General features: G+C 44.6%; 1 protein-coding gene across 1 annotated transcript in view; it reads left to right on the top strand.

Moving 5' to 3' along the window:
• The window catches only part of fam172a (family with sequence similarity 172 member A), a 123,080-nt gene that overhangs the window by 95,957 nt on the left and 8,630 nt on the right, over window positions 1-18,493 (top strand). Inside the window, exons 9-10 of the mRNA XM_044025939.1 lie at window positions 10,565-10,681; window positions 17,666-17,750. Coding sequence (XP_043881874.1) covers window positions 10,565-10,681; window positions 17,666-17,750 — 202 coding nt within the window. The remainder of the gene's footprint in view (window positions 1-10,564; window positions 10,682-17,665; window positions 17,751-18,493) is intronic.

Genomic DNA, 18,493 nt, shown 5'->3' with positions numbered 1-18,493 from the left:
CACTCACTCACTCACTCACGCTCGTCTTCCTTTCAGTTCAGGGGATCACACAGTCTCTGTTTTTTTTTTTGTCCCTTTCTTTTCTTATTTTCCCCTTTTTCAAGGGTTTGGTTCCGTCTTACCCCCACGGCACTGGAAACAAGCAAATATGAAGGATGATAAAGTGAAGAGAGGAACTCTCTCTCTTTGTCACTTTTCTTTTACCCCCCCCCTCAACTTTTTTCTTTCCCATGAGCGCTTCACACTTAGAGACGGGTCGAGTGGCCCTAGAAGTTTGTACAAAAACCTCCCCTAAGAATCCAACCTCCAGCCTCAGGCTGGCACACACACACACACACACACACACACACACACACCTGATTTGCCAGTAACGTGGAGAGCAGCAGGCGCCTCCAGATTTGTTGTTTGTGTTTCATTTCCCTTCTCTTCTCTTCCTCCTCCTCCTCCTCCTCCTCCCCCCATTCACAGCTAAGGTGAAAAACAGTCCACTGAGATATTTGGTGGATTTTGCCATTAGCCAACCGCCACAAAAAAACTACACATACACATACATTTACTGGACTTCGTGTATTGATTGGTGAAGCGTGAAATAGAATTTGTATAGATCGCCGTAGAAGGTTGAGAAGAGAAAAAAAACGGAATGTGTATAAATATAATAAATGAGCCAAAGTTGATGACAGGGAGTCGAGTGAAGAAAGTCACACAATTGTTAAAAATCTTTGCACCACTTCACATTTTATCACCACAATTTTAGACAAATTTAGGGAGAATTCCACGTCGTGGCATGTTGAAGTTCCTCGCTGTACCCCAATTTAGAAAATTTTGGCTCCTATGACAGAAAATGGGCTCAGTTAGTACAAGGAATCTGTGTGTGTGTGTGCATGTCTGAAATGGACAGCAGTACCCGATGGATATTTAACACATTAGCTTTGGCAGAGCTGTGAGTGGTGTGAAAACACACTGATTTCCTAAGTGGCAATCATATCAGCCTTGCCGTCAGAGAGGCAGCCGAGAGCAAACATCTGTGTGTGTGTGTGTGTGTGTGTGTGCTTGTGTGTGTGTGTCGTGTCTGCAGCACTGCATTAAATTTGATTCAGTAACTTTTTATTGTTGTGTGTTATATTCACCATGAGGATCATATGTTTATTTGGCTCCTGGAAAAAAAAGAAAAGAAAAAAAGCTTGTGCCTCATATTTTCCCACTTTTTGTGTTTTCTTTGGTGCCGTTAACTCAATGATTTATGCCATCAATCTAAAGTTTTTATCCACGTTTAGGCCCAGAGTTTAATTCTTTCTTGTAGTTTTTCAGCCTGCTCTGTCTCTGTCTCTCTCTCTGAGACCATGCTTTAAGCTGTCTCCTCCCTGCCAGGGTTCAGGGATCTCTTGGTTCTCCTCGGTGTCAGCATCGCCCTGAGTTACGACACAAAGGTCTCAGCCTCCTCCTCCTCCTCCTCCTTCTCCTCCACCCACCCTCGTTAGGCCCTCCGTCAGTCTCCTTCTCCCTCACCCTATCCATCCTCGCCCCCTGCCGAGAGTCACCCATCCGAAACTATGTTAAAACGGGGTCGTCCCCCGGCGTGCACTTAAAGGCCGTCCCTTTAACCTGCTCCGAAATACTTACGGCTATTATTGTAGCTTATAAATCATTAAGAAAGTTTAATTATACGAAAATTTCATGGTGGAAATGTGCAAGCTGACACATGGGAAGGGGAATTTAATGGGCCAGCAAGTCCCAGCACCGTGAGGGAAAATATTGAGGTTAGGTTTCTATTTTACAGCATTGCCGGAGGGTTGAGAGACAGGGAGGACAGACAAGAAAGGAGTACTTTGAGAGAGAGAGAGAGAGAGAAGGCGATTTGACGAGGACTAAACTGTGTCCGACATGCAAAAGAAACTTTCTCATTTCATTCACTCTCAAAGCTGCTAATGTGGCCTGTTGATTTGGGAACGATGGAGACGCTGCGGCCACTGTAGCCTGCGCTGGTTTCCTTAACTAGGATTTATTGTAATTAACGCTTTAATTAGTCACCGCGCCGCAATTTCACGTTATTAAAGAACGCCGTCTAATTAGGAACGATCATATGGAGAAAACAACATGCGATCTATGTGTAATGTTATACTGGCTTTACAAAAGTTTGTCCACTTTCTTGATTGCGTCGGTGTTAATTCACCGTTGTTACGGCTTATGTAACTGGAGCGGACCCGTTTATTTTTTTAATTTAGACACAAATGTAAGTCAATCAAAGTGTTTGGACTTATTAACACTAACCGCCGTGTGCAGACGTTAATTACCAATTAACAAACGTGAAATACCGATATCCGTTTCAGCGCACTGGGTCGAGCTGATTTGAATGCACGAGTGCCGTCGCAGTAAAAAGTCGTCAGTCAAGTTGAAACCAAGAGGATCTGGTATGGCTCGTTATTGTTTTTCGGAATTACAGTCGCCGGAAGGAAGAAAAAAGTTGTTCTAAAGTTGTTCTACAGAGTTAAATAAAGTTGTTTTTAGACGTCATAAAGAGACAAATAAGAAATGCGTTCTTACATGACTCAAAGTCAATTAGTTAAACAATATACCTATTTCTGTTACTGATTTTCTTATTATCCCCTCCAATAGTTTAATATTTTAATAACATATAATACACAACATTACTTGTACAAGATTAAATTATGTTTTAACTAAATAACACGCAAAGAAAATAAGTTTATGAAATCAACTTTTCAGTGCAAGAAAAATCCAGTTTTAGTGTCTTAGCATTAAGGGGCCGGGGAAGAAAACGGCGTAATCTCACATAAATAAGAAACACGTGGCAGATCCATTAAATAATGATCTGCCACTCTCCATTATTAATAAATGGCAAAAAGTGGCCTCGATTAATCAGCCTGACAGGTGATCCAGTCCACCTCGAGTTGCGTTTACCCACTACGCTGCTATTGTTTAACCACAGCCCACATCATTCATCCCTTCTGCTCTTCCTTTTCATCCATCCTCTCCCTCTCTCTCTCTCTCTCTCTCTCCCTCCTCGCTTCCCGTCTTCCTCTTGTTTTCCACGCGGGCACAAGCGAGGCGCAGCGCCCACAGCCGGCAGGTTTCCTGGCACGCCGCTCCTCATCCTCTGCCTTTTGTTTCCACCAGTGGACGACCATTTTCAGCTTCTGCTGTGTCAGTAAATATTTATTGGCCTTCCTTTTCCTCCTCACTGCCCCCACTGATGTCGGTGTGTCTGCACATGTGTGTGTGTGTGTGTGTGTTAATTCTTCAGTGGCATAAACTCTGACCTTGTCAGGACCTGTAGTCCTCGTGGAGACCAAAACCTGGTCCGAACTGACTTCGGAACCTCATTTTTTGAAGTTTACACAATGTTCCGCGACCATGTCGCTGTCACTCACCGCAGTTCTCCATCCTTCATCATCTCTTCTTCACTCCATCATACATGTGGACAACAGAGGAAAGAAAGGAGGAAGTTATTGCAGTTTTCTCCTGCTCTCTCTCTCCTCTCTTCCTCCCTCTCTACCCCTTCACCACAGCCAGAGTTCAGGGAGGGGAAAAACCCTGCGAGTGAATTCATGCGACCTCACTGAAAGACGCACACACACACACACACACACTCTCCCTCACACTCCCTAGGGCCCTGTGGCCTCGTGCTGGAGAGGGCTTCCTTCCTGTGGTTAAGACAAAGGAAACTGGGGACAGACAGGGGACCTGGGACCTCTGCTTCAAAGCCACAGGAAGTGCTGGTGTTGTCTCTTCCTGTGGAGAGTGTTGGAGCGTGGGGCAGCTGCCTGTGTTTTCACAGTCAGGAATGACTGCTTCTCTTTGACCTGAGATCAGTTACTCGAAACATACAGGAGCAAGTGCGATTGCATGCACACAAAGACCGATCCTGCGGTGAAACCACTCAGTCGCTTGAAAGCCAAATCCGGCTGAGGATCATCAACTTAATCACTGTTTATCTATAAGTCCATTGTCCTTATTGATTTACGACAGAAGAACATCACTGCCAGAGCATCTGCCACCCGTCATGTTTGTTTTTTTTCCCGACTGTCTTTGCGGTCACGTGCGCCGTGTGTGTGTGTGTGTGTGTACACGTCTGTATGCGTTTGTGTTTCTGCTGCTGTTCCATTGTTGGCATGTATTATGGGATTTGTGTGTCTGCACCATGTGTTTTCCAACCTTCCAGTGTTCACGTGCATACATGTTTGTTTGTTTTTCCCGTGTTCGCCCTGGCTCTTCTGGTGCTCTCTCCTCTTACTCTCTGGCACCGACCGGACAGTTAATCAATCAAATATTTAAGCAGTGCTTCAGTGCTCAGTGGGAAGTCCTAGACTATCTGTGGCTGTTGGCAGTGGCACATTATAAGCCTCGTCACTGGCACCAGCGCGGAGCTTCTCTCCCTCTTTCCTCTTGGCCTGTGCTCAATCTTTGTGCACTCCCACTAAAAACTCTATATTTTGTCTTCCTTTTTTTTTTCCTTCTCACTCATCCTCTGTCATTCTCCTATCTCTTATTTTGCTGCTCTCTATTCTCACCCGCTCTCTCTGCGTAATTGTGGCTTTTCACACCGACTATCTGACAGTGAACAAGGTCTCTTAAAGAGCTCCCATCTTTCCCGTCTTTGGTTTTTTTTTCCCCCCTCTCTTTTCTCTCACACCGCATTCTTTCCAGGGATGAGTCTGCCTGTCTCCCCGCAGGGATCTCCATTGTGGATTACCATTCACTTTTCGCCCAATTATCTAGTGGCTTTCGCTGCCTTTGACACATAATTATCAAAGGCCTAAATAATTGTCTTTATTATTGCCGGTGTTTAGATGTACCATCAGTGGAGCTGTCGCGAGCAGGGGAGCGTCACAGGGAGAAACGAGAGACCGAGAGGGAGAGAAATGAAATGTTTATCTCCACCAGAGATTAGCTTAGCATGCTGTTAACTGACGTCCCGGCGCTTATTTCCACTCCCCTCGCCCAGACACATAAACATGATTAATATGCGGCCTGAAATACATATCGCCACATTTACTGTTGCGCACCCATCATCACATCCCGTCCGACGTTTGTGACGAAAATAAAGATTTATGTGCGACAAACAGAGCGCCGTAGCTGTAGCTTTGTGGCAGGAAGCAGCTGTACTTTAGGTCAGGTTAGAGAAAAGTCTTTGTGTGTAAGTCTCAAAGAAATCCACCTAATGTCCCCATGAGTGACCTATGACTGTCTTGTCTGTTTCAGTGGCTCCTAATTCATGGCAGATGTCAGTTTGATGGATCTTGTGAAAAGCACAGAATTACACAGTTTGAATGTCTGTGGGCGGGTCTGTGTCATCAGCTGTGACTCAAATATGATGCGTGGTCGTGGTCAAATGAAAAGCGGCGTCACACAGAGGGAGGGTTTTTTAAAATCAGCTTCAGCTTTCAGGTCTATGAGCTTAAAAATGGTGCAGGGGATCAAATATGTCAGAGGGCAAAAGGCATTTCATTAAGGCTACATCCATACGGAAACATTTGAATTTGAAAAGTTTCAGTTTTTAACTAAAACTGTGATGTTTAACTGTCATGTTTGTACCAGGGTAAACTGGAAGTCACTTCTCTCCTCTGTAGTTGTTTGCTTAGTGTCAGAAAGTATTACCAACAAGAGACAGAAACTGAAAGTAAGCGTTAAATGCTTTGGTTAATAACCAGTCGCAAGGAGAGCGTGGGTTTACTGTGCCATTTTTTTCCTGGTGTTCTATCCATCCGTCCATCTACTGTCTACTGCTTTATCCTCCACGTTTGGGTCGGTGGGTGCCAATCCCAGCTGACATAGGGGCGATAGGCAGGTGAGACCCTGGACAGGTCATTTGCCAGCCAGCCCATTGACAAACAACCGTTTAATCCCACGTGTCCAAAAACTCAGGAGAACCCGGAGAAACCTGCAAACGCCACACTGAAAGGCCTCAGACCAGGACGCGAAGCAACAACATTCTTTCTTTGACGCAACAGTGCTAGTCGCGTGCGCCACCGTGTGAGTTTTTAAACAAAAACAATGAGTGAGAAGGGTCTTCAAACTCCTCTGTTTCAGTGGTCTTTAAAACACCACGGTAGTTTAAACGGAAAAACCTATTTAGAACATTTGGAGTTTTATGAGTTTTGAAATGAAGTAGTTTGGACGTAGCCTAAAAGTCGAGTTACAGCTGTAGCTCGACTTTGTTCAACTGTCCTTGTCCGAGTTTACAAGAGTAGTGAGGAAGTGATTTATTGAAACAAGCGCGTCTGCCTCCACTACACTAGTTTTTCAGCTTGTCAGTATAAAGCAGTTTCTATTTGTTAGCATGTCGAGCACCATTCCGAGTCTTTCTACCACCCATTAACTCATTAATAACCAGTACTTTAAGCTTCGTCCAGCTGCCTCAGTCAATGAAACATAAATGCATCGTCTTTGTTTGTCTTCTTATTCCCATTAGCATACTCTCTTGATAGCTTCCCTCCCTCTCACATGCAAGCCGTCCATGTCCGAGCTCCACCCGAGCTTCTTTACTCTGCATATCCAGCTGCTGCAGCATTAAAGGGAAGGCCAGGAGAGACACTGCAAATGCCTCAACATCTGTGCGTTGGTTTTTAGCTCAACAAGTATTTCCACATGTTTCCCTTTGTGTTTTCCCTGTCCGATACGAGACTGATCACGGCAGCTGCTCGGTTTCCTTGTTAAAGCTGCAGTCTGTGGTTACGTCGCGGATTAGCACATTAAACGTTCTATTTTTTTATTTTTTTACAGTAACTCACAGGGTGACAACATTACGACACGACGAGTGATACGTGATAAGGATCCACTACCGTAGATACCGCGAGAATCAGCCACCGAGACTCAGACGAGCGCAGATTCTCCTTTCAACGTGCAGCAATCCACGCTCGTCATTGTGGCTTGTTCAACACGAGACCCACTGGTGTCAGAATGATTGTGGTCGAGGGCCACACGGCACTCATTATTTGTCAACCTATTACCCCAACTGTTACCACAGCCGACCACATGTGTGGAGGCAATGTGGCAACGAGGACCTGTCAGGGGGAAGTGATTTATCTCGCCAGTGTTGGGACGTGGAGTTGTTTTGGTCTGTAATCTGTGGTCGAGGCGTCATCGGGAATGCGGGACTATTTTTTTGGTGAGGGTTCGAGATTTATGTTACTTCATCGTTTAAGCAAACGTGTGACAAAGCGACACTCATTGGCAATAACAGCAAAACCCGTGTTTATGTTCCTTACAGAGTTTTTCAGTCGATACAAAATGATTTGAGTCTTTTTTATTTACGTTTGTTATTTTACAGCCAGATAAAGTAGAAATTCTACTGCATTTATGTTTCTCTACAAGATTTTTACAAAATATGGTTAACGTGTCATGCATCTATGCATTTCATATAATAGTTATCAGTGTAATTTCTCATGTTACAACCTCTACACTTTATTTACACACTGTGGTCTAAGTATATATAATATTTAGAAAGAGATACTGGTGGTTAATGTAATGGATGAACGTGTTATGGAATAATTGAATGTCATACTATATGTTTTGAAGTGGTTAAGCGTGTGCTTCTGTTCAACAATTACAGAGAAACTTGAGCCATAAAAGTTAGTTAGTTTTTTAAACCATTAAAACTTACTCGGGGAAACTTGTTTTTTTACCCACCAAAAAGTATCTTGTGGCGCTGAATCAAATTAATTTGAATGACTGCTTTCGGATTTCCAAAGGTCTCATTATCTGAAAAAAAAAAACAAAAAAAACTTTTTCCCTCCCCTCATCTGTCAGCTTGATGAGACAGGCGCGTGTGCCTCTGCACTGTCTAAACACTTAGGTTCAGTATTTAGGTTCCAGACTAGCACCACCATCTAAAACACCCGAGCTCCACTCCCACCTTAGCAGCTGTGCCTTTCCTTTTGTTCCTGCCTCTATCTTTGTGTAACCACTGTCTGTCAGTCACTTACTCCACCACCAAATTGCCCTTCTGTTGTGTGCTCTCCCTCATATCTGCTCACATTCATTCCTTCACCCATATGCATATATCCACGCGCGCGCGTACCCACACATGACGACATGCACACACACTTCCTCCGGTCATTGTATTTAGTATTCCTATTCTGAGTCGTGTTTTCCATTTATCTGCATATCCTTTGTTGAGCGCTCTGAAGCACTTTTGTTTTAAAAGTGGCATGTTGAAATGCTGTAAACAAAGATGGACTTAAACAACCTGTCAGTTTTTTTGTTTTTTTTCTTTTTTGGAAGGTTGGCAGATACAGTACAGCGCACTCTGGCACAAGTTGCATTACAGTTTTAAGGATTTCCGGTGAATTCAAGTACAGAAGTTTAATGCCAAATGTGAAAAGTATTATATTAAACTGTTGAAACGGTATAGGAGGTATAAGATAACATATCTTTATTCTTGTCCCCGCGCTCCCCAGGCTTGGGGTGATGTTTTCGACCGGATTGTAGTCGTGCGCTCAGCTTCCTCCGCGGGCGCTCGGTCTACTGTCTTGCGTTTCCTGGCCTCTGTTCGCAGCCCTTATGCTCAGGGACCGTCCCGTTTGGCTAGCACCAGAAAACAAGACCTTGACTGACACCTCCAGTTTTAAAAGGTTGACTTCTGCTGCTCCCACGGGCCCAGTTCTGCCAGAGAAAAGCTTTTCAACCAAGCGTGGATGAGGAAGGGAGTACAGAGCGGGGTCCGTGTCTCTCTTGTGTGTATGTGATGGCGTGATTCTGTGTGAGCGGGGGAATTTGTCTGCGCATACGTGTCTCCTTTTGTTGTCTATCTCTATTTTTCTTTTTTTCCTGCTTGTGGTTGTACCTCCCCATCTCATTCCGCGGTGAAGACGCTCCGGTGGAAGCCTTATCAGCCGGATGATGCATGAGTCCTTAGTGCCTTAATAGATTCCATTTATCTCTATACACTCCCACTTTAATTTGGCTGGGTGAGTGAGGATGTATTCAAATGCCCACTGTCATTATGATGTACAGCCACCCAGCGAGAGCCTGCGTCTGTGATTGCGACAGCCTGAGTGTCAGACACATGTTCATTCGGCTTAAACTCTCCAACAAAAAAAAAAGGTGGTGTTTTATTACACTTGAGTGTATGAGATAAAACTCAATGGCGATCATATTCTTGCGTCTAACCACCCACTAATGCCCGCTATTCCAGTCCCTGCCTTAGTTACAACATTACCTCAATCTCCCACTGAAGTGCTCGCCTTACTCTCAGGCACCAAGCCATAAACACCATCACCATTTTTAAGCCCAGCAGAAGTCAGTAGTCGTGCACACTGCCAAGAATTCCCCCGCTCCAGATGACACTTAAGATGAAGCTTTAATGCCGTTAACATTTGTTCTGCACAGCTGTAGCGCAGTGTGTCAATGACCACACACCCACTGCCCATACTTAGTGCTACGCCGCAGCACTGTGGCCGTCCCCAGTCCACCAGTCCTTTCCCCAGCCTCACTAAATCTATACAGTAAGTGATTGTTAACCTATTGTTGCAAGTCCTGTTCTCCTTTCTTGCCGTTTTATCTTAAAGGGAGGCTGAGTGAAACAGTGCCGGCTATGCCGCTCCTCAGGGTAGGGCCGGCGGTGTGGGAAGTCTATTGTACTGCGGTAACAAGTCCTTTGTGTGACATTTTCCTTGGCGTTGACATTCAGAGGGGAATAGGAAAGACGGGGCCTAGTGATGCCACATTCTCTGTGACATGTGAAGGGAAAGGGTATTAAGAATGGGGGACTGAGGTATTTGAACGTGCACGGGGAAGGACATTTGCACAGGACGTGACAAGGACACGCCGCTGATGTTGGGAGCAGCTCTTTCATATTTCACTTTATAACATTATGCTATACACGCCGGGTTCAAAGCTGTCCACTGGGCCGGCGCTATCATGGTCTGAGGACAAGGCTGACAGCGCGTGTCACGCGGGGGATAAAACTTTTATTAGGCAACTATCTACTGACACAATCACCGTGTCGTATTAACATGATTTAATTTGTGTCCGTGCATTTCAACAAGCCCATTTTTGTTTTTCTAAAGGTGTTGTTACTTATCTTACACCAGTCATTCCCCTTAGAGTTTTCGTTATGAATGATTTTATTGTCAATTTTTGCCACAAGAAACACACAATAACTAAAAATACATTAAAACTACATTAAGAAAATACAGTGCAGACCCACATATGGGTTGCAATAGATGTTTTTTCTAGCCTTTTATATTAGATTTAGTTTTAGTTTTTTAAATTGAATACATAAACTGAAGTTTAATTTCATTCATCAATCATATATCTTGGAGTTGCCTGGATAACCAGTTCAAACTAATACTAGGTATTCCATAAATGGCGATATAAAGAGTCAAAAACTTTGAATTGTGCACTAATTTTTAAAGTTTATTGTTTAATTCCACGGTTCCCAAACTGTGGTACAAGTCCCGCCAGTTGTACACAAGCTTCCTCTGGTGAAAAATCTGAATTTTGACCCGAGTGCATCGAATGACGACGATAGAATGATCTTATTGGGACTAAATCAGCCTCCAGTGAAATCTCTTGATTCGATTTGCTTTCTTTTTTCTTTCGGCAGATGAATCAGAGGGAAATGCAAGTGAAGAACCGAGTGTGTGCCGTGGCTCTGACCGACTCCGCTCACAACATCTGGCTCCAGGAGACGAGCAAAGGCACGCAGGACTGGATGCAGCAGGTGAAATATAATAGCCACACACACGTACACACAAACTCACCCTGAAGGGAAAACATGCTAAAGAAACTGTGCTGCAGCCAATTTTCCGAGCTTCCACTATCGTCATGTCAATTCATTCACGTGAGCTGAGGTCACTCGCGTTCTCCTCTTCTTTAATTTCTCTCTCTCTGCACAACCCAAGCTTGACCTACACGGGCTCCTCTGACCGACTATAGCCAGACTCTGAAGTCATCGAGAACCATTGTTTGCATGTTTTCCTTTTATATTTGTTATCAACCCCCCCCACTTTCTCTTCCTGGGTTCATATCAGTGAATAACCGGAGACGGTTAACCCTCGACGGGTGCGTGTGCATATAGCAGCTCCGCGGCGTACGTGTTAGCGTACACGCGCGCACGCGTTCCTCCGTGTGAGATGGGACGCACGCGCATTTGTGTTAGCTTCATTTTAGCACTTGCCCTTTCTGATGTGACCTCTGCGCCATACGCAGCACCTGGGCTCACTCAGTATGCACATACTGATGAGGACCAGCCAAGACCAGAGGTGCTCGAGAGCCAGAGATGCAAATGTCACACAGACACACACACACACACACACACACACACCACACACACCACACACCTTTATCTGTATTACATCCTCTTTCATGTCCCTTGCCTTTTGTTTTTCCTATTTCTGTCATTTTTTCCTCGTGCACTGCAGTGCGTGTTACTCGGCGGCGGATGTGTATTTATGTTTGTTAGAGTTGTGGGGATTCAAGGTTGCACTGGCCCTCTTCTCCTTGTCTGGCATCTCCTATTTTTGATTCATCTAAGGGATGGGTGTGGCACGGCGTAATTGGAATGTTAAGTGATTTTCTATTTGTGACGATTACCCAGAACAATAAATCTGAAATAACCTTCTTTGTCCAGTCGAAGGCAGCTCGTACTCATTAACCCTCAGTCGTTTTTTTGGCAGAATTAAGAGATGGAGACTGCCTAATTAAGGGGATTTTCTACAGGGAAACAGTTGTGCACCTATGTTATGCTCTCTAGGTTTCTTGTGCATGCCACCAAGTGTTTTCTGTGCCTCTATTCCATAAACTGTTCCCTCACTGCATCAGCAATGATAGCAGAATACTTACCACTGATGCTTCCTCTGTTAGTATTTCTCTCATGGACTTTAAACATATTGCACTGTATCAGTTAACTTCACTTAACCACTAAAATACTAATCATTTTAAAGGATTTACACACTTCCCGCTGGTTGAACGTCAGTCACAGGAGGACTCTGATCTGCTTACATGAGAAACCAACACTGTGTAAGTGCAGTTATTCCACCTAAAGGTCAGAGGGCTCTCCTTTCTTACCCAACATCCTGGACCTGACCCTGTGGCTCTGGGACGATTCCCACTGTTGGCGCGGCTTTCGCTTGTTTTCCCTATAGACTTTTCACACAATCCACAGTCGAAAAGCACATGCATCGATCGGTGCGGTGTGCTACGCCGACTCTCCATGCCTTTTAAATGCTCACTTTTAAAGCAAGTCTTAATCAATAACCCGTACAATGATGGATCTCGCTCTCAGGACGCCACATCGCGGAGCTAACAGTGGCGCCGGGTAACACGTACGAATCTGTGCACGTGGGGTCTGGGCACCTCGGTCGCGCTCTGTTCTTCGTTGGACAGAGATAATGCCCTCCCTCCAGGGTTCAAGAAGTCACTCGGTGGTGGGATGGAGAGATGAAGAAGTGGAGGCTGAAAAGGAGAAGATAGGATTTAGAGATCAGCACCTGCTGGGCCGAGTTATATAGACCAAATGGGTCAGATGAGGGGCACATGACGTCACTGCCCGGAGAGGGGGGGAAAAAGCGATCAAGAAGAGGAGCAGAAATAAGAAGAGGCAGAGACAGAAAGACTCAGCCGCCGACTGAGACAGAATAAAATAGACGTAGAAATAAAGTATGAGAAATGTTCAATAATTTAAATCCTATTGACTGCTGCCGAGGAAGCGCAGGTTGGAGCTGTGGAAAAAGGAAAACAAAAAGACAGGCAGGGTGTGAATGGAGTGAATACAGATGGAGAAGAGGAGATGAAGAGATGAATGTGGGCAAAGATGAGTAGAATAGTGAGGAGAAGTGAGTGAGAGAGGGAAATGTGAATGATGGTGTACAGCTGGCAGCCTGTCACAGTCTCCAAGGTGTCTCCTGTCACCGTGCTGGCCTGCTGTCACACTCTAGTGGCCTGCCCAGAGCGCACACATACACACACACACACACACACATGCGCGCCGAGTACACTACAGTCATGAATAAACCATCCTAATCCACAGAGATTATACAGCAACTGGATGAGGTGGGAGCTACAGACACACAGAGAGTGAAATACTCGGAACTACTTTCCGAGAAGTTAGGTTGCAGACTGTCATGTGTGTTATGGTTCAGGAGACTTTTGTACACTTAGCAGAGAGTTGTTTTTTTTTTATAATGAGGCTTTTACCGCAGGTGCTTTGAAGAAGAGTTTAAAAACACGGCTCACTTACACAAATCAGTTTCCCGGAAAATCGGTTTGGAATTGAAGATACGCGCACAATTTTTTAGTGTTTCATTTAATTCCAGCTCACAAATCCTGATTGATGCTCACACTGTACATGCAAAGAAGGGCCAGTGGTCAGTTGTCAGTAAAGATTTGTTTGGACGACCACACACACACACACATGTTTTTTGGAAGATTTCTCAGGAGAAATTTTAAATGGACCAGCTGTTTGTACGCGGATCTGTACTCAGGTCACAGGGGCAGTGAAATTTCATCTGCCATTGATCCGTGTTCTCCAATCTTTTCCTATGGGAAATTTTTCACTGTTTTTTTTTTTTTTTTGCAATTTCCCATGCTACAGTTACGCACAGAGCTTAGAAAAACCATATCAAGGTATGATACGGTTATACGGTATAGGTAGGTATACGTTTTGATGTATAATTTGTGTGGGTTTCCTCAAAAGATCGAGGAAGAAGACGTAGTTCCTGCTTTGAACTTTGGACTAGCTAACAACACTGGCTATTTCCTGCCAAAGTTCCTCTCGTCCTGATAGGAGGAGAAAGGTCACGTCAAAGATGCAAGAGTGCTGTTGCCACAGTCCAGCAGAGCTCAGCCATCTTGGCCTCCAGGCTTTGCGTTTGCGTCATTTCTCCAGATGCTGCTTCACGTTTTTTGTGCGGTGAGAAAAAAAAGGCACTTTCCAGACATGTCAGGAATTCATCTGACCATCTGATGATTGTTCAGAAGCAGATGATCGGTCCTCACGCCGGGCTCAGGTTCTGAATAAACCCTAGTTATCCATCCATCCATCTTCAAATCTTCATGTTTTTGGACCGTGGGAGGAGAACCTGGAGAAAAACCCACGCACACTCGCGGGAGAACATGCAACCTCCACGGAACAAGGCCTTTGTTCGGTCCAAGTACAAAGTGTTATCTGTTACTTTAATGCAGTTTCTGGAAGTTGGGGCTGACGCATCCCCTTTAAGGAGCCCCGTGTGTTTACTCCAGTGACGTTTGCTGTGTAGTGGGTATGGACTCACTCACACACACACGCACAGGAGACGTATTTGGTCCTCATGATGGCTCCATTAGATCAGGCTACCATCAGCTAAGTGCAGAGGTTTTTGGGTCCATTATCCTGTGTCCCTGTGCGCGTGAGCACGTTGTTTATGTAATGGAAGCAGAGTGGCCTGCTCTCTGACTCGCACAAGGCAGCAGGTGGTGGCTCACACACACAGACACACATATACAGGTCAGACTAGGCTCAGAAGCCTCCTTCACATTTTGGGGGGGGGATAGATGTGTCACCTGCTTGTCATTTACACTCTCACACTATGTTGATATCATATACCCCATTCAACAAGCTATTTTTATGCAGGTTTCTTTCACCAGTGGGAATGTGTTTACATCATTTGTGGGTCAAATGACACTGAAATGCATGTCGATGTTTATCGGCTCTGAAAAACCCAGATTGAGTATGATCCTAATCACCTTTTTTTCATATTTCTGTTATTTAATTTAATTTAATACTTTAATATATGTTTTTATACCAAACACCATTATCACCGACGTTAAAATACAGTGGCACAAATAAGTCGAGCAAAGTCAGCTATGGACTTTTCACACGAGGCAGATTTATTCCCAATATGATCATCTGCTCTCTCATCATCCTCCTCTTCCTCACATATACTTCAGACACTAGTATAGTGACATTAGATAGAGATGGAGTGAGAGATAAAGCTCCACTCCGATCACATACCCTGGTATATACAGTCGAACAGTATTTCCCACCCCAGAGGAAGTTCACGTACCACTGGCGGTACATGTACCACAGTTTGAGAACTATGGCTTTAAAGGACCTAGTTAGAACGTTGTATGTGCGTGTTGTTGACACACGCAGAGACACAGAGGAAGGAGGAAGGGAGGAAGAGTCAGATGTGTTTACATGTTTGTTTCCGTCTGCCTTTGGTTCAGCGGAGTCATTGATCGGCGGACGACGAGCTGCTTGAAGTGACGACGCGATGCGTCAGAGGCAGCCGATGGTGATGCGCCATCCTTTTGTCACGTCGCCCTCCTCTAATCCCAGCCAGCAGGCCTTGCCTTTATGTGACTGCTGTTATGCCGGCGGTCTCTCACAGCACTGGGCCTGTGTGCAAGACTTTGTGTGCACATGTGTGGTTGCCTTGACAAATCTATTCAAACCCCGGCCTCCCTGCCTCCATTGGTGGCGATGGTGGAGATGAAGGGGCGAGGATTGTTTGAAAGACTCCACTCCTTCGCCTCTCTCCAGCCGCCTTCAGCCCCGCCGCTCCACAGCCCAGCTGACATCTTCCTTCAGACAAACTGAATGAATTAAAGGAGGATACAATGAGACACTTGATGTAGCAGTCAAGCAGCCCCACTGCTTCTGTGCCGCTCTACACCGCTCTGCCCTCAAGCCAAGGCTCAGAGGAGAGCACATCTAGGGCAAAGCAAAGGATCTAAAAATACACAATATGCCACTGTTTACCAAGATGACTTGTCATCTTACCCCCAAAACCTAAACCTCCCCCGCCCCCCTCCCCTTCTGCCTCCCCTCCGTACCCCCTCGTCTCTGCGCTGATCTTTCGTCAAACCTCTTTTGGCTCGTTCTGCTTCTCGCTGCTCGCACTTTTTGATTGACAGGGCTGAAGAAATGAAATATAGAGTAAGGGAGTGAAGCGGATTCAGTTTGTACTTCAGTTCATTTTTATTTCTTTTGATTGAAAAGCTTTTTTTTTTTTAATAAAACACATTCCTGTACACATTTCCCAACTGAATTTTGTTTACACACATGTTGATATCACTACCACATAGTATTTGATAAGGGTTTGTGTGAGATGTTTAATCATAGCACTTTCATGCAATCACTTTCCATGACCCTACAGCTAATAAATGATTGTAGAAGAAGAAATCTTCAGATGATTTACACCTCTAATCAAACATACAAACAGGGGCTTAATCAGGCTTAAACGACTTTATGTCCCAGTGCAATTCAAAAGTATTTATGTTCAAAGCCAGAGACCAAGATCAGTTTAAATTTCAATTAAACATTTTAAACTTGTTGTAGGTTATCAGTAATATCAATTACTATGTATTTTGACAGAAAAACATGATCATCTCTGGGTGTTTGTGAGTTCATGTTGGATCACGACTCAAACAGAATGACTTTTACCAAACGTAACAACACAAATGTGTTTAAAAGTTAACACCCTGACTGTATTTGCCCAGTCCCTCCTCTCTCAGGGCCCTGGGAGTCCGGGGGGGGTTGCCGAGGGCAAAAAAAAAAATGCTTGTGTGTGTTTGTGTTTGCACGTAAACGTGAGTTTGAAGGGTTCACGCCGCTCCTCATCTTCTCAGACCCCCCGCAGTGCAATCAGTGACCCTCACACACGGGCAAACATGCACAACACTGTAATGGCTGTCAGGGTCCAGGGTGAAAGCAAAACAAGGGCAGATAAGGGGTGATTCAGAAGGACGCCAGCTGCACATTCTAATCTCTTTACATTTTCTCTTTCTTCTACTGAACTTTTATCTTATCTGTGGAACGTCTTCTCCAAGCATTCCTCATTATACTCCCTCTGTCTCTCTCTCTCTCCCTCCCTTTTCCCTTGTTATTGTGTACTAACCTTACACGTCGCAGCATACCAAACTTCATTACACCGTGATGTGTTAGTCATCTGCTGACTTGGTGAAAGAAAACTGAAAATTAAAATGTTTTAAGAAAGGTTTCACAGTCCGTTTGAAGTAACTCGGAGGGAATGCCACACAGGCGGGAAGATTAAGACAGCAGAAAAGTGGATAAAGAGGTCTTCTCTTCTTTCTGACAGTGGAGTTGTCAACCACAGGGGGGTTTGAGAGGACGTGGGGTGTTTGCAGGGGGTTATGGGTCAGCAGGCTGGGCAGACACCCTCCCCCAGGGCACCAACTGATCCACCATGGTAGAAGGCCTCAGCTCTCCACCACAAACAAACGCCAAGCTGTCTGAGCAACATGTCACAGAGCTTTTAATTGCTTGTTCCTCCCTCTCTTTTTCTCTCTCCCACTCTCTCCCTCCCCCTTCTCTCCGTCCACCTCACTCAGCCCCACACACACACACACACACACGCACCACTTTCTCACTTCGTGTCCGTCCCGTTCTGCTCCCCCCCTGTCCCCCGTTTCTTTGTCTTCCTTTATCTTCCCTCCTTTCTCCCTCCTTTTTTTTCCCTTCAAGTTTCTCTTGTGGCTTTTTTCTTTAAATGTAACTTTCAAGTTCGATTTTTTTGAAAAATGTCATATTTCCATGTCAGTCAAAAAGTGCAATATTACATATTTTATACCGTATATGTATTTTATATACACATACCCTCCATATGGTGTCTATGTCCTTTCCGTGTCTATACAATAGAGAGTTTATTGTCTTTTGGAAAAGTATAATGATGAGTTTTTAATATCGCTCTCCTTTCCTGCACAGCACTGTTGTAACTGGGTGTCGAGTTCGGAACCCCTGGACGCGCCGCTGGACGCCATGCTGCCCGACTGCCCGCGAGTCTCTGCAGGTATCAAACAAACTCACTTCAGCGCCTATAACGCTCTCTCTTCAACAATATAATATGCTAAAATGTTAAGAATTTCTCCTTCAAGGATAAGCAAATCAATTCCAGGTTCTGTTCAGTGGTGTACATGTGCAGATCATCAACGTTCACCTGTGTTTGTGCGCTTTACTTTGAGATCTTAGTACGACGACGCAGCAGCAGCAGATAATCTTGAAAACACACACATGCAAACGTAAACATTCTCTCTCAAGCCGCTTGGTTCCGTTTCTATTTTTGGCGTTTCGTTTGTTTTCCCTCCTTCTTTTCTCCATCACCGGCGCTGTCTACTATTTTCGTTAATCTGCTCCTGTGGTGTTTGGCTTCCCGTCCCCGTGCCCTTCGCTGTGGTCGACTGGCCTTGATGATGTCACGGGCCATCGCGAGAATGTGTCCTTAATGTCGGATTAGGGATGAAAGCTGTAATCCTCAACATGACAGTTGATAAGAGATGATGATTACAGTGTTGTTTGAAGAGTGACCCACATGGAGGCATGTTCGTACAAGCACTCAATGAAAAACAAGGGAAGTCAAACATATATGTATATATATATATATATATATATATACGTATATATATATGTATGTATGTATGTATATATATATATATATATATATATATATACAGTGAACAGTTGCCTTCCACCGTACTGCTTTAGTTCTACGTTTTGTTTTTGAGTGGATGTACACAAGTTTAAGTATTGATCGCT

Source organism: Solea senegalensis, linkage group LG5, assembly GCF_019176455.1.
Source record: "Solea senegalensis isolate Sse05_10M linkage group LG5, IFAPA_SoseM_1, whole genome shotgun sequence".
NCBI classification, from domain to species: domain Eukaryota; kingdom Metazoa; phylum Chordata; class Actinopteri; order Pleuronectiformes; family Soleidae; genus Solea; species Solea senegalensis.
The sequence above is the reverse complement of the archived record's forward strand: the minus strand, read 5'-3'. Positions and strand labels throughout refer to the sequence as shown.